The sequence below is a fragment of the Solanum tuberosum genome, unplaced genomic scaffold (assembly GCF_000226075.1).
Source record: "Solanum tuberosum cultivar DM 1-3 516 R44 unplaced genomic scaffold, SolTub_3.0 scf00116, whole genome shotgun sequence".
NCBI lineage: Eukaryota > Viridiplantae > Streptophyta > Magnoliopsida > Solanales > Solanaceae > Solanum > Solanum tuberosum.
The window spans coordinates 360,408-384,524 of NW_006239040.1; the positions used below are offsets into that span (position 1 = coordinate 360,408).

Sequence of the window (24,117 nt, forward strand, 5' to 3'; positions counted from 1 at the left end):
CCACCAAAACCCACTAAACCCCCCCCCCCCCAATCTTCTCCAAATACTAAATCTGCACATCATAGTAATTCTTTCCTCTTACAAAATATCGCCCTTTTCTTTTGCCTAATACATAGCTTGATAGAGAATGGGAGATTTTTGTTAGTTCAAAGAATTTTTTTAGCTTAGTTTAATGAGATTCACTTCGTCAACCTTCATTCACAATGGATGAAATTTAACTTGGACAAAAGGGTGGCTGAAAAATGGGGAAGAAGAAGAAAAAAAAAAATTAAAAATTAACTAAAGAACCATTCACGCACAAGCCAGTGAGTGTATCACACTCATTATGCCAGGTAAGCAAAAAGTGTCAAAATGACACAATGAAACCCTACATAAAGTGTCTAAAATGAACATAGCCCAGTTGAGGTGTCAAAGTGAAACATGGTGCCAACTTTAGGGGGATACCGATGGGTTAAAGCCTTGAATATAAATAGGAATAGGATTTGTAGAAAGTATCCTATGTGGAAAGGGATGGTAGCGCAATGTCTATAAATAGGCTCAGTGTAATGTAGAAAACACAATTCAATAATATTTTCTCGAAATGAATTTAGTTGCCAAGTCCCATTAGCTAATGACAAGGAACTCCGCTAGACATACTACAGAATGGACATGGAAGGTGTATTTTCTCAGTAATTTTTACACGGTAGTGGTTATTAACAAAATTACCTTAGTTTGCTAAAAAAAAGAAGTACAAAATGGCTATGTAAGATAATCTGGAAACAAAAAGCTCTGGCAAGGTAGCATGTTTTGGATGGAACGGATAGATGCACATCAAACTTGCTTGATAAAGGAAAATTGCAACTAAAAATTAGAGGCTTAAACTTATTAATTGGTCTAACATTATCTCTCTCAAAAAAAAAAAAAAAAAAAAAAACCTCGTAGTTGGTGTTGCTTATGCAATGAGAACTCGGAGATAGTGGATCATTTGTTGTCATTGTAAATATGCCTAGCAGATTTTGTGATCAGTCATCAGATATGTCTTGCAAATTTTGGTTTATGTTCTGAATCTATATGGGATTCAATAGGCAATGCAAGGTGGGATCACTAATACCTCGAAGAAGTTAACAAAATATTCATGTTATCAAGTTTTGCAAATTTATAAGCATTATTTTGAGATCACTAATTCCTTAAGACCCCAATCTCATGGCAATCAACTGGTATCATCTGCCAAAGCTGGCCACACTGCATTGTGAGAGTTAGACAGCCTAAATACAAAGGTGGAATACAATACTCCAGCTGATAGCAGAGCCATTCACTCGTTCCTAGATTGAGATGCTAATTTGAGGTAGAACAGACAAGTCTGCAAGACTATGGACATAAAATTGGCATGCCCTGAAGCTAACTTCACATTAAATGGATAAGATTCAGGGTGCCATAAAAGCAAAGTAGAATCCGATCATCCAAACAAAGTTTGTAAATATTTCAAGAAAGCTGGTTAAACTATGGGAGAAACAAGCTTATGTTTAAGGATATAATTTCTGCATACTGCTACATTCAGGAGTAAGATTTTTATTAAGTTTAGGGATATGAAGGGAGCAAGCTGAAAGCATTTTCTGGTACGCAAATAAGAGAATGCTTCACTTGCAAATACATATAAATGGATTTTCCAGAAGAAGCCAACAGAATTAGGAGCAACTTAGTTATAAGCACTGATAATACTGACAAGAAGTTATATTTCAGCCATTTACTGGCTGGTATTTGCATCTAGATAATGTTGGCAGCTGTAAAATTTTCTGAGTTAAAAAATTAACACTTTTTCTAAACATAGCCCAATTATCCAACTCATCAATCTATTTTCTATAATTTTATTTCAGAAGCGAAGGGTGGTTGCCTCAAGACAGGTACTCTCTAAAGAAACAGATAACAGTACACCAAATAGATAACTGTGTCACAAATTCAATGCATTCAAGTAGGAAACGTGTGAGAACTGCTGCTATTTTACATCAATGACCACCAGTCATTCAGATCTAGTGTGTGAATTTGATGCATGATAGAATGAATCCTGAAAGAAACCGAGAAGTCTTTCTTATCTGGAGGGTGCTTCAGCTGAGAACTATCAGTTCAAGTGAGGCATGTTTTTGTAGAATGTCATGGATCATAAACTTCAATTTGGACACATCATTCACAGTTGTGGATGGTCTTTTTACTACATTGATTTTCTCTTCTTTTTTTTGAAATGGTAAATATTACAGATGTTATAAATCAGCACTACGAAGGTGTTGCTATTTTAGATCATCTCATTAGATGCTTATTTAGTCCAAACATATGGTTGAAAATGAGAATCCTTATCATTTGGAGTGTTGCAATGTTAATCCATAACACCATAATAATTTAGGAGATTGGAATTTACTTTGTTGGACTGAACTCTAGAAAAAAATATTCTCCACATTTCATCTTAATTTGGTTCATTTATTCAAAAAGGCAATAACCAGAACTCTATGGATAAAATCAGGTGTACTTCTACTTTTGTGGATTTCGAAGGCACCTCACCTGAGATCTTGCTTGTGAAGGATTTCCGTATGATATGAGATATAGCTCATAGGAATTTATTTAATGGTCATGCCATGATAAAGGTTGTTTGAACTGGATCACAACAACTAAGTAACCAGGCAATTTCAGAAAAAAATTGTGATGTCGATTCTGTTAAGTCTGATATTAATAACCTTTACAATGGCAATGTACCACACTGCGCTGATGTAATTTTCACTGAAGATAGCAGTAAAATATAGATGGTTAGATTCTCATCTCTTGAGAACTAACAGCCTTACATGATGGTCCCTCAACACCAACTACGTGCCATATAGAAAGGTCTTAGCAATAGATGTTCTCCGGCTTGAAGAGGATCTAACTTTGATGGTTTTACTCTCACCATATACCACAAGCTGCATATATTGTTGCCTTTGCAAAAGCAACTGAAGATAAAAAGGGAAATAAGAACACCCCTTCATCGATACCATCTTTTTGCTTTGTCATGGAAACTGATACGTAATGATTTCAAAATTGGAACAAGCACACTATCTCAACAACATGTCAAGATTAGTGCTCTGCCTTGGGAACAAATTGTCTCTTCAATGCATATGAATATGAAAGAATCATGTGCATTCAAACATTGGCAAATGCGTATATAGTGCTGTGGCTGCCCCAGTATGAAGTTTGTGAGGTTCTACCTAACGTTATCCTAGAACAGAAGTAACCATCTAAGATAAGGACTTAACATATAAATGCTGCCACTGAAAAGCTTGTACGGTACAGGTCTATAGCAGCACTAAGCAGCTGGAGATTGATTGAAGAGAGAGTCTGCCTGCTATTTAAAGCATCCGACAGACTGACACCTGCATCTATGCTCTCAATGGTTATTAATTAAGATGTGCAAGAGTAATGCATAGCCCGATACACCAATGACTCTGGCGGCATTTTATAATGATCGAGTACAGATATTGCTTGGGAAAGGAGCTCGCATCCTGATAATTGATTATGATAGCAACAGAGTAAAGACACCGAAATGGAAGGAGTTGGTGCAACTTTTACTCAGATCATACATAACTTGTGGATTGAAGAGCATACTTGATGTGGAGTAAGACTTCTCCTGAAGCTTGTGATATTTCTCATCACTACACTACCCTCACAAATTGAGGCTACACGATCGCTTGGGGAGAAAAATATAAACCCGTTCTAATTTCAGATTTGTTAAGTCACTGCCACATCCTACAATTTGCAATAATTTTGGACTTTTAATCTGCTGAATTTTGTGGAATTGTCTTTAGATTCTCCATGTCTTCATCTTATTTCTTTCTTTTTTGTTTTGATAATATTTCCCTTAGGTTTCAGACTTTCAGATGATTAAATGTTTGACCGCTTAGGCCAACCATTATGATTCTTTCTTTTTATTTTTTTTCTTTTTTGGAACAAACAACCATCTGTTATAATATATAGTGGTAGTTAATGAATCTTATGACCTCAACGATACTGAGTGACAGCAGAGAGAATGGCAAATGGAAGATCAAGATCCACATTAAACTTGGATAAGTGCATTGATATTAACAGCAGACGTTTACGAGTAAGAGAATGGATATCATAGAAACTTTCTAGGGAAAAATATAGTACTTTCATGTGTACTGCCAAGAATTCTCTATGAGAAGACAATAATGTCACAAGGAAAAGCAGGCAAAGGTTGACAAAACTAACCGCCTTTGTAAACTCAATCCTAAGTGGATTGCCAGCAACAACATAACCTTGGAGATGTCTTATAGCAGCAAAGGCCCCTTCCACATCTTTAAAATTAATGAAAGCATAACTTCGACCTGGTTGAAATGCCACACGTTCCAGGTCCCCAAAACGTAAGAAGTGATTGGCCAAGGTACTTTCTGAAAGACTATGAGACAGATTCCCAACCCAAAGATGTCTGGAAGGAGGATTTTCACGACCATGATGGCTCTTCTCTTCGGATCTGGGAGGATGGTCCCTGCGATGTCTGTCTCTCCCTCCTCTGCTAGTCTGCATAAGAACCATATAGAATTTGTCAGCCAAAATTGCATGAACAATACTCTAGGAATGAAACAGCCCCAAATTGAACCGACACCAATATTCACCTTATGAAACCCTATTACTCAGGGATTGCAGGGTTACCTGCTGTAGTAAATAGCATGTAAAACATACTCAGGCAGCACAAAAGAAATTGTACTAACATCAAATTGTAGGTTCAATTGCAAGATAAACAAATAAACAATTAGACAACCAGATTGAACATTTAGCAAACAGAGACATTTATACTGTATATCGGAGAACAACATTAGAGAGACAAGTAAAGGTTGCTCCTTGGGAATTAGATGGTTTCCATGAAGTACACAGTAAAGACCCAAGACCCAAGGAAACAACCAGTGTGCAGAAATACAAGGGAAAGACTGCATATGGTACATGCTCACTCTCCTCAACACCCTCCCCATCTAGCAAACTAACAGATTGCAAAAGGGTAAATCCTTCTAACAGATTGACATTCGAAGCTCAAAATTGTTCCACTGATCAGGTTAGCAAATCAATTGAATGTAAAGTTAGGATTTTTAGGTGAGAAATCAACTTTCCCCCAATTTTGACGGATAAACAAAGAAAACAACCACACAGAATCGCAAAAAAAAAACTGTGAAGCGCCATCACCAGTAAATATCCATAACCCATACAGAAAACTCAGCAAAGAAATCAACTTACCGACATCTGGCGATTGCAAGTAACTTCAGAGAATTGCAATTAGGGCTTGAAACTCTTGTAAGAGAGAACACAAAATGAACAGATTAGGGTTTGAGCATGAGATAAACCACCGGCGGATCGGACCAAGATAGATGGGTCATGTATTGGCTCCCTTTTGGAAGCAATCAATATAAAATTATTATTACATAGTACATACCCTTTTTTATTTTATTTTTAAAAAAAAAAACATTAATATAAACTTCTTTTTTAACTACAGTTTTCATCTTATATAAAATGCACTTGTTTTTCTGGAACTCCGACTAAATTTGAATCACGCATTTTGAGGTTAAACTATTCACTCCTCAAATACAAAGGTCTTTCTTTTCTTCCCTTTAATCATAAAAATATATAGGCATGGTATCAATTTTGATTTAGTATTGTGATCTCATGGTCATTCAAACTTGCAATGTAATAATAGACAATTTATCGATTTCCACCAATTATTTTAAGTTATAGTTTATTAATTAACAAATTTGAGTCGATACCCTTCGGCCTTCTCAGGTTAAGAATTTGACGGACCAGAATAAGAAGTTTGATATCGACAAGAATAGAGAGATTGATTTGATCATGGATAATTGATATACTCGCATATTCTATTATTATTACTTCCGTAAGAGTTTTGCTTACATTTTTTTAATATTAAGAGAGCATTTTAATTGAACTTAAACCTTAAATAGTATTTAATTGTGTTTTTATTGAAATTAAGTTATTATATGTTGTGTTTCTTTCGATTTTGTTGAATTCATATCTTACTGCCTTTTTGTTAGTATAATTTTGACACTACTTGGCTTTTATAATTTTGCAATACTTAAGAATTTTTATTAGTAATATGATCATAAAGAATATTTATCAACTTTATAATAATTATAGAATATCCGGTTCTCTCTAATTCTTATTTTCTTTATGATTAGTATTAATTAGTAAATATTTCGTACCTCATCAAGATTGATAACATAAGGTCTAACCCTCCTCCCTTTTATTTTGTCAAACAATCAAAAAAGTTTTTTTCAAAACACCTTCTTAAACCACATATCAAATGACTCCACAGGTGACAGGACACATAAACCTATTGACATAGTACAATTGTGGTAGCATCAAGGTCCCATTTTATCAACCTAATGTAGAGAGAGCAAGTTTTTGACCTAACATGATTTGCAAATATTTTCATGATAATTTTAATCGACAGAGTAACCTGATGAAGCAAGTTTTGACCCAACATGATTAGCAATCATTTTAAGAATTTTAATGAGAGTCTTGATAAATAGAGTGACATGATGAAATAAGTTTTGACCTAACATAATTAGCATACATTAAACATTTTCAGGACAACTTTGATACATCACCTAGTTAGTATTTAATTATAAATTTTAAAATTTATTTGATCATAAAATTTAATCAATCACTTATCAAACTAAGATAAAATCTCCTAATCAAATTGTGTCACATGTAGGAGATAATGGGGACACCAATTGTGAGCAAGTCATGATTTTCCGGTTCATCTAACTAGAATGGTACTTTTTTTTTGTTTCCTACTCGGTGTTTGGAGCCTATATTAGAATCTCGATTTAATTCAGATCGCGTACTACAGGGCTCATTCGGAAATGGCGATGGGCTTAAACCCGAAATTTCTGATTAAGGGTGGAACAATCTCACCACTATATCACTAACTCATATTGATAGCCAGAGACGGTGCTAGTTGGAGGTTCATGGGTTTCAAACGAATCCACTAGCTTTTTCATACACCTTATATTTGTATTAAAAAATTAAATAAATATATATATATATATTAACTTATAAACTCCCAAACAAATTGATTTAGAACCCCAAACTCCTAACCCTCGCTCCGTCTATGTTGATAGCTATCTTGATACTTATAATTATGTGTAGGCATGTGTAAAACAAGTCCATTGAATAAAACAAGTCACTTTACTTCATTGAATATCTTCCTTGGAAAGATGCATTATTGAAGTATTATTTTATTAGAGTATATATCCTCATTTGATTGACGCAAAAGTCTTAGGTACAGTTCTTTGAAAAGGGAATGACTACCTACTAGAACTATTTTTTAAACTAAATAATATGATTGAATTAGTTCGTCCACTTTTACTTGTTTGATGGTTTTTTAAAAATAAATTATTTTTACTTGTCATTTTAAACACGTCAAGAAAAGATAAAAAAAAATTCCAGTTATATACTTAAAATTCATTATTTACTCTCAAATTATTTTTCATGACCTAAGACTATATGTTAACTAATATGAATATTGTGGTAAAATACTTATATTGACCATTATTTTTTTAGGGGGCTTGAAAAGTGTAAAGTAAACAAGTAAGAGTGAATAGAGGGAGTATGTTGAATTATTTTTTTCATATTCTGTCTCAATTTATGTGAAGATATTTAACTGTACGTGGGGTTTTAAAATACAAAAAACTTTTGAAACTTATAATCTAAAATAAACCACGTAATGTTTGTGTATCAATTATTTCAGATAAATATTAAAAATTTAAAATTAAATTATAATAAATTTAGAAGGTCTTATTTTACTTTTTGGAAACTTATAAAAAAGTGTCACCTCTTTCATTATATACACGTCGATTTTAATTAAAATAAACTTGTAATTTTACGACTTATTAAGACTACGTATTTAGAAGTGTAATACGAATATTTTATTGTTGTTTAAATACTCAACTGAAATACATTATAATTAAAGTATTTAAATATAATTTAATATAATAAATTTAATGGGTTATGGATGTATTCCTTAAAAAAAAAAGTTATGATAGACAATGATTGGCTGTACTTGTTGAATTTTCAATATCACAATTTCAAACACATTTTTTTATTAAAAAAAGGAATAACAGTCTCAACAGCTCTGACCAAAAAATAAAAAATAAAAAATTATATAAAATCTGTCTCCTTCACTTTGCAATTTGCATAGGACCCCAAAAGATAAGTCCTTCCTCAATCAATCAATCAAGTTTGTCTGTTTTAAACGCTACCCCTTACTATTAAGGAAACTTATCAAAATCTCGTATATTTAGTGGCTAATTATATTTTATTTTGAAAATTTTCTCAATTACAAAAAAAATGATTTTTTTTATTACTTTTGAATACATTCTTTAATTGTCTGATACATTACTTAATGAGATGGATGTATTCAATGACCGAGATGGGAGGGATGTATCCAATAGGGGATAGGATTGCATCCGATAAGAGATATGGATGTATCCTAGAGAGAATACAGAATAGAGATGCATCCCAGAGGGGATATGGATGTATTTGAGAGAGGAGATGTATCTGAGAGGAGATATGAATGTATACGAAAGGGAATTTTTGTAATTTTTTAAATGGTAAGAAATTTTATAGATTATGATATCTTAAATTGTGTATTTGTAATTTTTCTCAAAAATTAACACCAATTTTATTTATACATTTTAAGTAGATTTTGTCTATTTTAAACATATTTCTTTTGCTAATATATATGGTATGGTAAGGATCCGCTTGGTCATATGAGATAAAATCACGATTTAAAATTATATGCGATAAAGTTAAAGTTTAGTCTAGACATATAATTTAGATTTTTACGATTTAATTTTTATTCACATAAAATCCTCATAAGTTGTGAAAACTATCAAAATTACCCCAAACATTTTATACAATCTTACCAAATAAGCAAAAATTCATAACAAAAGTGTAATAGTACACTATCACAAAGTTATTCTAAAAAATATATAATATCTATTAATCAAATTTTAGTTCAATTTATTAAACATGAGTTGTAGTGTACTATTATTTAATAAAATCAAACATGATCAATTCATTAATAATTATATCATCATGTTGTGAATATTTTATCACTCATTTGGTATTCTTGCAAAATATTATGTACATATAAATTGGTGGGCTTTTTTTTTTTTGCAAAATCTAAACTTGTAGGCCAATTTTGTATTTTAAAAATGTGAAATCATGATATGAGATTTCCGAATCAACTTTTTTTTTAGATAATTTGAAATTTCATCTCTTGATTTGAAATCACAAATCACATGTCCAGATGCAAATTTCATCTCATGATTTAACATCACGAGATGAAATTACATATTCAAATATTAATTTTATCTCATGATTTGAAATCAACAACTTAAATCGTATGTCCAAATGACTACTACGTATAGTGCATTTATTAATGTCAAAGGAAAAAAAATTATATTTAGTCAATTTTTATTTTACTTTTCTCTTCTTCTTCATTTCTCAAACCACTACCACACTGCAACAAAAAGAGTCATTTAATGATAACAATTTTTTTAGTGGCAATATTTATTGTTGCAATAATATTTAGCGATAATTGAGTAAATGTAATTATATTTTCTGATTTTTTTTACCTTAATTAAAAGAAGTGATGTTCGGAGCTTGATATTTTTTTAATTAACTTTAAGAAGGTTAGTTCTATATTTACTCTAATTTTTATTTTTTTTAACAATAAAAGTAATATATTTATCGGACAGATCACAAATAATATCTGTAAACAAAAGAAATTGTCCATTTTTTAGCCTATTTTAATTTTAATATCCATGCTGGTGAGTTTATTTCTACTTTATTTAAATTAAAAGTTAGTAAAACAGGTTATTGCTAAAGAAGGTTTTTTTTGTTACAACTTAATTTTTTTTACGTTATTGCTAAAAAAAAAGGTTAAATTGTAGTGAAGTTAAAATGATAAACAAGAAATATATATCTTCTAGTTTATTTTATATTCAGATATTATATATTGGTTCATTTTTTTTACTTTATCATAGAAGATTATTAATAAATGAAAAAACAAGCAATTTTCATAAACAAAAAATCTTGTATTTTTGGCCACATGCATATCTTTTCCAGTCGACAATGCTGCAGTGATATAAGTCGAGGCGGAGCTAGGTGGGGTTCGTGCGTTCGAACTAATTCAGTAGCTTTTTTGTAAATCCTGTATTTGTACTAGAAAATTAATTAAGTATATATGTATATTAATTTGTGAACCCTAACAAAATTGATTGACGATTCTAAAGAACATTTAGAACCCCCAAACTCTTAATCTTGGTTCCGCCTCTGAACTCATATAGGGATGACTATTTACTAAATAAAAAAAATATCTAGTTTGTCCATAAATGAACCTCTTAAAAATATATAAATTTTATATTGCAGTAAAATAGATGAAGCTAATGATTGTTTGGGACAATTTATCTATTTTTAGATTAAATATCCTTTTTGATTCATAATTTTAGGGAAGATATTTTTGATATGTGGTGCTCAGCAAATATTCATTTTGAGATCAAACTTAAAGGAAGGAAGGGGGGGGGGGGGGGGGGGGGGGATAGAGAGTATATATGAAGAAGAAAATAAAATAACAATTTTTTTTTATGTTAATATTAAATACTTCCTCCGTTTAAAAAATAATGAGATCCTTTCCTTTTTAGTTTATTAATTTTTTTAAAAATGGTCTCTTTCTTTTTTTGGTAACATTTTACTTTCAGTTTTCCACGTGGCATGTTTAAGACCATAAGATTAAAGGGCAATTTTGTACATTTGACATAACTTTAATTTAGGATCACAAGATTCAAAAGTCTTCTTTATTTTCTTAAATTTCGTGTCAAGTCAAACTATGTCACTCTTTTTTAAACGGAAGGAATATCAGTTAAATGTTTTTAAAATTTGGCACAAGTTAAATGGGGCAACCAAATAAGGTGCCTCGTGAATTTTTTAAATGAGGTGATAAAATTAATTTTGAAAATATGATTTATCTAATTTGTTCAAGTTAAATTCTCTTAATTGCATACTTATTTATTAGATCAGTTTATTTTGATCTACCTAATTGAGTTCATATATAGCCTCAATTAATTTATGAAAAAAATTGCTAAAATATTTTTTTAAATTCAATATGTTATACATAATCATAATAAAAATAAATAAATTTTATTATGTATAAAAATAAATTATAAGAAGACAAACAAAGAAATTAAAACCTAGTAGGAGTTGGACAACTGAGTTATAAATTTATTATTTAGCCCATTTCAGTCAAAGTAGTTTTTGGATTGGTCATGAATTGCGTCATGAACTTTATAGCACATTGTTTATTACATTTCGATTTAAATAGATTTTGTTTCTAACTCCAGTAATTTTTAACGGGTCAATAATTCATCCATTTATTAACTTACTGTCTCGACCCATTTGAATTGATCCACCTATTTATTAAGGCCAAACATCATAAATTTCACTAGTTTAATTAGGACCTAATGATGTGTCTTTTTGTGAGCTTTTGAAATTATTATTTGTGTCAGATTTTGTTCCCAAATATATGGTGTAACTTAGCTTGTACCATTCAGTGGATAAACATGTATTTGAGACAGAATAAGTCTCTCTCCTATCTCACTCACCTTTCTCCTAGTCTCGCTCATCTCTCTCTATGCATCTATATTTCAAAATGTATATGATATCTTAGATACATGTAGTGTGATTCATATGTATCTAGGATACACTGACTCTCTTGCTTGCCTCCCTCCTATTCCGCTCGCCTCCCTACTCTCTCGCTCTGTATCTGGTAACAAAAATATATGTATCTAGGTGTATCTGACTTGAAATTTGGTATAAAATTATTAATTAGTGAGATAATATGTAATTATTTTAAACTATAAGAAGAATTAGTAAATATAGTACGAATATTTATGTAATTAAATAGTTTTTTCATTTATTAACTTAAGTTATTTTAACCTGTTCAATTTAATCGCTATCCGTCCATTTGACATCGCGGTTAGGAAACCTATTGTAATATCCATTCTAGAGTTTTACAAGCCAAATACAACCAAAACAACAACAACCCAAAGTTCCCTTAGCAAAACTTCATCATCTATATAAAGAGAACTCCTTAGAGACCATAATACAAACCAAACCATATATCTTCTTGAGCCAAAGAAGAGAGAAAAAAATGTTGAAGTCTCATCTTCAACAATCTACAAAATCTCTAATTCCATGGAGTACTAAGCCATTCATTTTTTCAAGAGAAATCTCAGTCTTTTTTCCTATCAACATTTTAAGTAAAAATCAGAAGAAAAATAATTTTATTGTTCATTATAATGCTGCAAATAGCACTAAAGCTGTCCTTAATTCTACAAAAAAATCCATGGGTGTTAAAGTAGTGGTGAAAGTTCAAAAATCAGTTGGAGGAACTAATTTAGGTTTATCAAGAGGACTTGATAATTTGCTTGGTAAATCACTCTTATTGTGGATTGTTGCTGCTGAACTTGATCCTAGTAAGTATTCATTTACTCATTAATAAATTAATCGCATAATACATAAACAAATACTTAAATATGATCTTAGGTGGCAAGTAAGCACTTTAACTTTGGGGATGCATATGTAGAGATACCTCGACTTGCCTCCACTATATGTTAGTTGAATATATACATCAACTTCTAACAAAATGATCATTTATACACTTTCAAAAATTATGTGTCACGTCATCGTTGAGTGTCTACGAGATATAGTGAGGATGAGTTGAAGTATTTGATTGTCATGAGTCGACCAAGTTGAAGTGTTGGAGGGGCTTACTTTCCAGCCAACTACGGTTCACTTTGAATGTTTGTTTATGTATTATGTTAAATTTGAGTCTGCACATATATGAACATATTTGATGGAATACAAAGTTTTAAAAGAAAAAGATTTTACCAACATGCAATTTTAAGCATGCCATAATATTATGTGCGGACAAAACACAACAAAGAACAAGAATAAGCTACACAAGTCGTCCATAATTTGTGGAAAAATATAACTCGTAGCTAGTAATTTTTTTGATAAATGCATTACTAGTTAAGATTAGGGACGCAATATTTGTTGTTTTGAAACAAAAGTTTTCTTTGGCTAATTTCTTTTAGTAAATTTAAAATTAAATATTTTGAAACATATAAATATGTTATTTTATTTGATGCATACTAAAAAGAATTTTCTTTTATCACAAAGAGTTGTTTGAATGGAAAATAAACTATATTACAATAATGTGAGCTTGTTTAATTGAACATGGAATTTAGAAAAGAAAAAATTGAATTCTAAACTTGCGTCTTAAATATTTATTCCACAATAAGTGTACTCTGTGGCGGAGCCACTTAAGGGGTGTTGACCGACATTCTTCGCCAAAAAATTATAGCTAGAATGAATTTTTTTTTTTTTTTTTTTATATATATATATATTATATTGACACTCATTAACTTTTATACAATTTTATTTCTTTATATTTTTACATTTCTTAAACGAAATTCTAACTGCCACACTATTGTCGGCAGTCAAGAAAATTTATTGTACTTTAAAGAAAAAGTGAATATAGTACTTTGCCAGCTTTTTAAAAATTGAAAATAATTTAAACTTTAACTTAATAATAACTTAAATATTTATTCCTCAACTTTGTCATTTGGAGTTGATATGCCCCTCGTTATGAAAGTGACTCATATATATCCTTATTGTTACACAAACGGGTCACATATACCCCTACTGTTAAAAAATAGGCTCACATAAACCCTTCATTTAATGGAAGTGAAAAAAAATAATTTTAAATTTATATTTTTGACTTTTAATTTTAAAAAAGATTCATGTAGGGGTATATATGACCTTCTAGCAAAGTTCAAGGTATATTTTAATCTTTTTCATACATAAATTATTTTTTGACTTCTTTGATTATTATTATTTGAGTTTCTTATTCTTATTTTATTTTTTTCTATCATTCCTTAGTGTAAAGAAAAAAGTAATTTTTTTTTGGCTATATTATAATTTAAAACTATTTATTTCGGCTATATTGTTATTTAGATTTTGCATTTGAAAAAAAATTGGGTCATCTATAATAAATTTTACAAGAAAAATAGTGAAACATAAATAAATTTGATCATCAAAATAATAAATTTAAATTAGTCACTGGAACAAAAAAATAAATAAAAAATATGTGTGAGGGATTAAATGTACCCCATATGGAATTATTTTTTAAAAAAAATTAAATTAAAATTAATTTTGTCACTTCCGTTAGAGGAAAAGGGTATATGTGAGTCATTTGTATAACAATAGGAGTATATATGAGCTACTTTCATAACGAGGGGTATATCAGCTCTAAATGACAAAGTTGAGGGGTATATCAGACCCTTTTACCTTGAAAGTATTTGCTCTTTATAATGATATTGTCTGTTTGAATATTTTCTAGTCGTCATAATAAAATATTAGTATAGAAAATATATAATTTAATTTAACGTAAGAAATCAACTTCACACAAAACTTGATCATTACAATAAATATTATTATACGGAGGTCTATATTAGGGTTAATTGGTATACTAACTTTTTTTATTAATTATTATTAAGTATGGCATGTAGCACTAATAGTAGGCTCAATAGGCGAATGAGTGAGTTTACAATGATTATTGCCTCAATTGGCTAATTATGAGACACAACTTTAAAAAATGAGTAAATTGAGGGGTACGCCAGATCGATGGAAGTCTTTGTTATTTTTTTAAAAATAATTAAAATCGAGCCATAATGAATGAATTGTACAATATTTGATTGCAAGGAATCGGATTTAGAGAATTCGTCTATGCTTTTAATATCTCTTTTATGCTAATGTACCTTACTTTATAATTGATCAAGTACTTTTCTCTTTTATGCTAATCTCTCCCTCTTATTTCTTCAATTTCATTTAGATGTAATTTTTAAAGTATTATTATTACTTATTTTGTTCTCTCTATATTTTTCAAAGAGACTGGAATTGAGAAGCCAAGTATTAGGATATTTGCAAATCGTGGACGAGATGTGGATGGTGAGACACAATATGAAGCAAATTTTGTATTTCCTGAAGACTTTGGGGACGTTGGTGCAATTTTAGTAGAAAATGAGCACAAGGAAATGTATGTGAAGAATATAGTGATTGATGGATCCCCTCATGGCAAAATTAATATTACTTGCAACTCTTGGGTCCATACAAAATTTGAGAAAAGGATTTTCTTCACCAATAAGGTTTGCAAAAATCCCCCTCCCTTATTTATTCTTTATTATATCATGGGAGATATAATGTAAAATTTTAATTTATTAGATAAGATTTCTTCGTTCTTGATTTCATAACGGATGGAAATATAGTTTTCAGGAAGAATATATTCAAGTTATATGCACTAGCAATATAAAGATCTTTTATACCATACAATTTGACCTATAAAAACATGTTAATTAAGGTAATATGACTTTTTTATCGAATAGGGTACTAGCGCGCCTTTCTGGCACATATCCAATCCCACCCCACCCCACCCCACCCAAACAGTTCTAGGTTGGTCTAGTTCTGATAGTGGGACGGGCGGGTGGTTATAATTAATGGGCAGTCCCCACCCCCTTAGACAATTCTAAAGTAGACAAAAAAAAAAGTATGACATATAAATTAAAATAAATTACAGGCCATGTATATTAATTTATTGAATATATGTTTTAGTGTATCATACTAAATTGTTTTAGTTGATTATGAATCATACCGAAAGTGATGACTTGATTAATGTGTAAGTTGAGTTAAATTGAAGCTCTTCATTAGGTATAGCCATAAATCAACAACTATAATTATATTTTTATTTATTTAATTATATCTTCAACGATTAATATTTCTTTCCATGCGATTACAGTCATATATACCATCTCAAACTCCAAGTGGAGTAAAGAGGTTAAGAGAGAGAGAACTTGTGACATTAAGAGGTGATGGATTTGGAGAAAGAAAAAAATATGAAAGGATTTATGACTATGATGTTTATAATGATATTGGAGATCCAGATGGTAATGATAATGGTAAAAGACCAGTACTTGGTGGAAAACAATTACCTTATCCTAGAAGGTGTAGAACTGGTCGATCAAGAAGTAAAAAAGGTAAATTATTTCATCAAGTAGAAAAATAAATTAATTGATTACTATTTTTAGATAGATTTAGTAATTGATACATATTTATATATATTGTAGAGACTAGAGAGTCTATACAATTTACAATTTAATTATGATCAAAATGTGGCAGAATGAATGAAATCCTTCTATTCAAATTGAAAATAGTTTCGACTTTCAAGTTCTAACCATGAAATATAGCACTCTACGAGACATGAATTTTGATTAGTATCAAATGATTATATAGAAAAATAAATTTATACTTTATTATATATTTGAGAAATATCACAAGTGTTTACAAGTTAAAATCAGTGAAAAATTTTAAATTATTAATTATCTCAACTTATAATTTTTCAGTTTATAAGCATTTTAGGTTAGACCAGAACTTTTACTATTTTAATTTATTACTTTGACAAAAAAGAAAACTATTTATCCTTAATAGTTAATTTAACGAGAGATTGACAAAAAAGAAAACTATTTATTTTTGATACACAATAATATATATTTGGCTAGTAAATGTATTATTTTTGATCGATCAGTCAAATATATAACTTGCCCTTTCATGATCACCAAATTATTCATTTAGAATAAAATTATTAACTCCCTCTGTAATCTATTTTTTAATATTTGATAATTATTAGAGGTTTTTAATCAGCTAATTCAAACTGACTCTCTATTAGTGCAACTAAACATGTTGTAGCAGATGGTAACATAATAACTAATTTAATAATTTTTTATATTATCGATGTTTAAAAGTTAAACTCGAATTTCTTGATATATTTTTTCAATTTTATGCATGCATGCATGCAGATCCATTGTCTGAATTAAAGAGTGACTTTGTGTACGTACCAAGAGATGAAGAATTTTCAGAAGTGAAGAGTTCAACATTTTCCGGCAACCCTATTTACTCAGTCCTACAGGCCATCGTCCCGGCGTTGGAGACGATCGTCTCCAATCCCGACCTCGATTTTCCGCAATTTCCGTCTATCGGCTCATTATTCAACGTTGGTATCGATGTTTCGAGACAGGGAAATAAGAAAAATGGCATGTTTAATGTTGTACCAAGGCTCATTAAGGCTATTTCTGATACTGAAACCCCTCAATCGCTTCAAAGTAAGTACATAAAAACTATGTTACTTGGATTTTCATGATTTTTTGGAGAATCTGAACAATATAGCCCTATAAATACCGTTTGCATCATTTTAGTGGAATTGTAAAAAATAAAAACCAGGTTGAATATAAAAAATAATAGAAAATGTAATTAAATTTATCCAACAATACCTTGCAACTAATTTGGTGATTTTTTTTTGTAAAATTTATATTATATGTTTTTATATTTATGGCAGGGGACAAGTTTTCTTGGTTAGGAGATGTGGAATTTGCTCGTCAAACTTTATCTGGTTTTAACCCATATAGTATACGATTGGTCACGGTATGTTATTACTTTAATTTTTTTTAATTTAATTTTTTCACTTTAAAATTAATATTTTAGTTAGTTTCAACCCAATTTACTTTAAAAAGAGGTTTACACAAGCGGTAAGGTACGTAATACTAGCTAGTATCTCACAAAATACCCCCTCTAAAATCCCTAAGGGATGCATCGTGACATGAATACTGCCAAGTTAGAAGAAGAGAATCTTAGTTTCTCAAATATGGAAAATTCAATATTTTTCTTTTAAAGAAAAGGAAACTCGATTTGAAATTTGGCAATCATTTTCGGAGTCACATTCAGCAGCAGAGTCAGAGTTTTCATGAAAAGGAGTTTAAACAATGAAGAAATAAACACACGATTTGACATTTGGTGACCGTTTTTGAATTTATATCTTGTTTTAGAAAGATTGCTCGTTTTTTATAAATGAGGACATACATACATACATTTTGGTTAAAATATGTACTTTATGAAAATACAGGAATGGCCACTAAAGAGCAAGCTAAGTCCTGAGGTGTATGGACCTCCTGAATCAGCAATGACAAAAGAACTAATTGAACTTGAAATTGGAGGATCTATGGCTGTTGAAGAGGTATAAACAAATCCTTTGGTTTTTTGAAATTGTAAGAAAAACACTTTTTATTTATGTTTTTGTTTGTGGACAAACGATATTCAGTCAGGCCAATAATTGGAATCCTTTTATTTGCACAAATGACCTTTCTTGAGGTCACTCTTTAAATTATGTCCCTCGTTAGCTCAATAAACTAAATTTGTCTTTTAAAAGAAAAGATTCATTTGACTATTTTTAAATGCGAAATTTAGTTTGTTGAATTAAATGAGAGACAAGATTTAAATAGTAGTCTCACAAAAGGCCATATGGTGCTAATAATCCACAGGCAAGCCTATATTATATAGGGTGATTCGCAAGAATGACCTTGATAAGGGTGGTCTTGAGTTTTTGGCCTGCTTAATAAATATTTTAAAAAATAATTTTAGGTTCGATCTATAGTGATCAGTAGTTCCCCCTAAAACAATCTACTAAATTCATCGAGCTGCCCATCAAACATAAATATGATTTTTCTATGAGCCCGGAGTTCAAGACATAGCAATACAGTGAATCTACTCAAATTGCCATAACTTTCGCCTTATAGGCAAAAATTGCATGTGTTGCTCAATTATTCACATGTCAATATAACTGAAACTACTGGCACAATAGGCAACACATTATATTATCTTTTATTGTTTGCAACTTCTTTAACTGGTTTCGAACTCTTGCATCATAACCAAAACTAAATTGATGCACACATTACAATTAGAACTTATTTCTAAAGTCAAAAATTCAAGATCGCCCCTTATGATACCCTATTTCTTGGACTATGCATGATCTATAAAGTCCTCTTTTTGATAATTTTGACTCTTGAGTTACACATAACCAATGCAGGCAGTTCAACAAAAGAAGTTGTTCATCCTAGATTATCATGATTTATTATTGCCATATGTAAACAAAGTGAATGAACTCAAAAGGACAATATTATATGGATCAAGAACTTTATTCTTCTTGACACATGAAGGCACATTGAGACCTTTGGCTATTGAGCTAACTAGGCCACCAATAGATAATAAGCCTCAATGGAAGCAAGCTTATTTTCCAAGTACTTGGAATGCCACTGGTGCTTGGCTATGGAAATTGGCTAAAGCACATGTTCTTGCTCATGACTCTGGCTATCACCAACTAGTTAGTCATTGGTAAGTGATGATGATACATGTACTTTCTTAATGAGTTTTGAGTTCTATACGATGTTAGAGTAATTTTTTTTTTACACTATCATTAGGTCACGTAAATGATATTTACAGATAAGTCTTCTTAAAATGTAAGATACGTAATTTGAAAATAAGAGATTGGCTACCTGTGGAATCGTGTAAGATAGGGATACGATCTGTGTATATATACTCACATTAAGTATGTTGTTGTTATTGCTTAAAGAGTAGTGTAATTATTACATATATTCTTTGATTAATTTTTTTGATTTTGAAAATATTATGGCTAATTTTTCTCCAAAATTTTGTAGGCTAAGAACTCATTGTGCCACAGAGCCATATATTATAGCAACAAATAGACAACTTAGTGCAATGCACCCAATATATAGATTATTGCATCCTCATTTTAGACATACAACGAAGATAAATTCCTTGGCTAGAGAAGCACTTATTAATGCAAATGGAATTATTGAGACTTCATTTTCCCTTGGCAAGTATGCAATGGAATTTAGTTCTGTTGCCTATGATCTTGAATGGAGATTTGACCAAGAGGCACTCCCACAAAACCTTATTAGCAGGTAATAATTTACTAATCTTTCTCTTTTTCTATTTTTCGATTCAGTGTTTGATATCTGTTTTGGGATCTGACTAATTTGAATTCAAGTCATAAATCCTAATTTAAGGGTAAAGGGCTCTCAAACATAGGTTACTTGAGCTCGAGACATGTGGTTAGAGATGAAAGGGTGTGCTTACCACTCTATCACAATATTTGGTGATCACTAATTTTATTTTCCACCCAGTTTTTGACCTTGCTTTGAGGTCTGATTAATCTGAATTTGCGTTAAAAAAATCTCATTTTAAATGTAAAACGCTCCCAAACAAAAGCGACTTTATTCACTGGGTCAAACACAAAACCTTTGATAAAAAATGGACGGGTATTACCATGTCATCGCAAACTTTGATGGTCACTAATTCTTTTCTTAAGAATTATTTTTGAGTTATAGATTTTATGCACTAATAATGTAAATAATATTTAGACAATCAAATCAATTATAAGATATTTGCAAGCATACCAATTACCATTATAATAAGTCTTAATTGGCTACCTCATAAAAATGACAAATTATAACCTACCATCACACGTTCATACTACCGCACTATCCGTATATATAACATGATATATACGTCAAATAAGCAGACCTTACCCCTAGTGACACGTTTTAAAATTGCGCGGGTCTAGGTCAAAAATCGACAATATCACTTGCGGACTAGGCCGTTACATTTACTTTTATACAGACATGTTGTTTTTGTACATTGATACGTACTATACAACTAGGGAAAATCAAAATATATATATCAATTTTTTAATTTTTTTTATCTATAGTATAATTTTTTGACGAAAAGGGCTAGGACCTTGTGTCCTTGACTCCGACCCCCTTCCACTAACATGTTTTTTGTTGCATATATAACAGGGGATTGGCTGTGGAAGATCCAAATGAACCATATGGATTAAAACTAACAATACAAGATTACCCTTTTGCAAATGATGGCTTAGTACTTTGGGACACACTTAAACAATGGGTAACAAATTATGTCAACCATTATTATCCACAAACAAATCTTATTGAATCTGATAAAGAAATCCAAGCTTGGTGGTCAGAGATAAAAAATGTTGGCCATGGTGACAAGAAAAATGAGCCATGGTGGCCAGAGTTAAAAACCCCAAATGACTTAATTGGTATTATAACTACAATGATTTGGGTAACTTCTGGCCACCATGCAGCAGTTAACTTTGGCCAATACATTTATGCAGGTACACACCTTACCGTTTCTTATTTTTATTTTTATTTTTTATGTTGTTGGTATATATAAGTGAAATAAAGGGAAGTCTCGGAGCGTAAAGTTGTCTCCATGTAACCTATATAGGTCAAGTGTTCGAATTGTGAAATCAATCACTAATGCTTGTGTCAGGATTAGGTGCCCCTTCCCGATGTGGAATTGTGTCAGGATTAGGTGCCCCTTCCCGATGTGGAAGTGGGATTGCTTCGGGCATCAGACTGGCCTTTAGTATATATAATTAATTAAGTTAAATCATTTCAAAAAGAGTTTAACTTCTACACACTGACATCATAAATTATTTTTATAATATTTGTGTATGGTACGTAACTTGTTATAGTAGGTTATCTACATATATACACTACATCAAAAATGATCTTGACAATTAATTAACGGTAATAGCTTAACGGCTGTTGAATATGTTTTTTTAGAGGCAATTATGACTCTTTGTAAATGTCCCTAAAGTCTATAATGACATTAGATCCAATGTCAATTAAATAATGTCGATAAAGACTTTAACACTCTTTGTTAATTAACGTGTATAATTTAGTACCGCTAAAAACGGTTTTTGTTGTAGTGATAATTGAGTATTCTATTTTATATGTAGGTTACTTTCCAAATAGGCCAACAATTGCTAGAACAAAAATGCCAACTGAAGATCCAACAAATGAAGAATGGGAAAGTTTCTTGAATAAACCTGAGGAGGCACTACTAAAATGCTTACCTTCACAACTTCAAGCAACAAAATTAATAGCAATTATGGATGTTTTATCTAACCATGCTCCAGATGAAGAATATATTGGTGAAATCATTGAGCCTTACTGGGCTGAAGATCCTGTAATTAACGCGGCGTTTGAAGTATTTTCGGGGGAATTGAAGGAACTTGAAGGGATTATTGATGCTAGAAATGTTGATAGTAAGTTGGTGAATAGAAATGGAGCTGGAGTTATACCTTATGAATTATTAAAACCATTTTCTGAACCTGGTGTTACTGGAAAAGGTGTACCATATAGTATTTCCATTTGATTTTTGGTTTAATGTGAAATAAAAGAGATGCTACCCAAATGTATTAGTTCCTATATATTTGTATTGATACGAACTTCATCGTTGATCCTATATCTGTTTAAACTTTGTGTCAAATCAAACTAGATCATTCTGTTTGAAACAGAGGGAGTATCTAATTTGCGAGCTATCAGAACATCAAAGATCAATGTTTCATCATATAACATAACTAACAAAAGAAAGTAAACCATACAGATTCCATTACATATAGGTAAATAATACAAATTTCACTCTCGTCCCTAAAACACCAACATTTGATGCATCAAACGTTGGATATATAGTCGATTAAATGATCTCGTTTCTTAAAACCTTGAACGCTTGCATTCTTCAGAAAAACCTTGAGGAAACCTCTTAGAATCAGCACAATAATTGTAAACCATGTGCTTGCTCTGCACCCACCGGAGCCTATTCCGTCCCTTACCATCAAGTTCATGTGTTTGCCATGGCTTCGCGTTGTTTGTTGAACCGATAGACTTACATGATGAAGTACCTGATGATACAGCACAACCATCAATGTTAATGTTTCTGTAATAAGCAGTGAATGGTGCAAGGGCCCAATCTGTTTTCACTCTGCCTCCTTGTGTTGCCCATTCATCTGCATTCCACAAACTGCAGTATACTTTCATTGCTTGACTCTTTGGGAATGGAATTCCGATGCTTTCGTGGTTGTTGAACACTCTAATTGGACTGTTATCTACTAAGAACCTGAATATATCGAAAAATTGGTAAGATCAAATGTAGTAACACTAATCATCTTAAGAAAATATGAATCTAACTTATATACATTTGACATGTATTACGAATTGTCACACATTTTAACATGTTGTAGCACGTTATATGACTTACAGTCTTTTAGGTGATCTGATAGTGTAAAAACTCAGAGTATACATTGTGAGGTGATTTTGTGTAACTTACACTATGCGATGTGGATTCCAGACAATGGTGTAAGTGTGAAACGCGGCAGTTGGATCAAACCAAAGATGGAATTGTTGTTCTTTGTTTCCTTTTCCTTGTGTGTATACATTGGTATGGATAGTGTAAGGCTGGCCAGAGACATTGCCCAAGAACTCGAAATCGATTTCATCATGTCCTTCTCCTTGTGAAGATAACTAATAGAGAAAAAAAAAACAGAACAATCCATCATGAGCATGATGACATGTTATAATAAGAATGAAGATATTAATAAGAGTTCAAATTATAATAAGAGGCATTAAACTTACGAAGAAAGTTGTGACAGTGCCAGCAGAGTTTTCAGGGACAAGTTTAAGTTGCATATCGAACCTTCCAAAAAGAAACTCATTTTTGGATTGAAAGCCAGAGCCAGAAAGTTTATCAAGAGAGAGGGCGAGACCTCTACCGCCTTCTTGTATTTTACCACGTCCTTCTCCCCAAGTAATGTCTACATCTCTATAGAAATTACCAGCTGAGGCTAGTAATTGGATACTCATTAGTATTGAAAGAAGAAGAAGCAATGTTGATGAAAATTTAGAAGACATTTTCTAAGATGAAATTGTTAAAGAATAAGTGTGAAATGTTGATGTTATTGGTTTGGTTAAATGAGACTTTTTATAGGTGCAATATGAAGTAGAATTATAGTAGGAAGGATCCTTTTTTTTTTAATGAGAAATATGGGCAAAGGGCTAGCTGTGAGCTGGAAACCTTAGTTTATTTAAATTCATTGGACACATACAAGAATTATTGTATGCGTGTGGGGTTCTGTTTTATTTTTTGGATGAAAATGTACTTAGCTATTGTAGTAGGAAGGGCGGGATAATGAGAACAAATAAAGTAGGACTGACAGACAGACTTCTAAAGATGAGGTGCATATGACACTTCAGACAAATCTCA

The 24,117-nt window shown here is 31.2% G+C and overlaps 3 protein-coding genes across 3 annotated transcripts in view; 1 reads left to right on the forward strand and 2 right to left on the reverse strand.

Moving 5' to 3' along the window:
- Positions 1-5,414, reverse strand: part of LOC102593682 (flowering time control protein FPA) — a 16,951-nt gene extending 11,537 nt beyond the window's left edge. Inside the window, exons 1-2 of the mRNA XM_006349949.2 lie at positions 5,242-5,414; positions 4,225-4,533 (exon numbers count right to left, since the gene is read on the reverse strand). Of these exons, the coding sequence (XP_006350011.1) occupies positions 4,225-4,533; positions 5,242-5,247 (315 nt within the window). The 5' untranslated portion in view covers positions 5,248-5,414. The remainder of the gene's footprint in view (positions 1-4,224; positions 4,534-5,241) is intronic.
- A 6,791-nt stretch (positions 5,415-12,205) lies between these two features.
- LOC102594007 (linoleate 13S-lipoxygenase 2-1, chloroplastic-like) lies at positions 12,206-22,316 on the forward strand. The gene is made up of 10 exons (XM_006349950.2): positions 12,206-12,557; positions 15,034-15,290; positions 15,938-16,175; positions 16,995-17,297; positions 17,531-17,616; positions 18,095-18,205; positions 19,055-19,359; positions 19,683-19,949; positions 20,844-21,184; positions 21,815-22,316. Exons 1-10 carry the CDS (start codon positions 12,233-12,235, stop codon positions 22,231-22,233), a joined length of 2,652 nt encoding a protein of 883 aa, XP_006350012.1. The 5' UTR covers positions 12,206-12,232; the 3' UTR covers positions 22,234-22,316.
- Positions 22,317-22,410: 94 nt separating this feature from the next.
- On the reverse strand, positions 22,411-23,803 carry LOC102594338 (xyloglucan endotransglucosylase/hydrolase 2-like). Its single transcript, XM_006349951.2, has 3 exons — positions 23,490-23,803; positions 23,185-23,378; positions 22,411-22,974 (listed from the first exon to the last, which is right to left on the reverse strand). The coding sequence occupies exons 1-3, from the start codon at positions 23,763-23,765 to the stop codon at positions 22,572-22,574; spliced, it is 873 nt and encodes a 290-aa protein (XP_006350013.1). The 5' UTR covers positions 23,766-23,803; the 3' UTR covers positions 22,411-22,571.
- Positions 23,804-24,117: the final 314 nt, after the last annotated feature.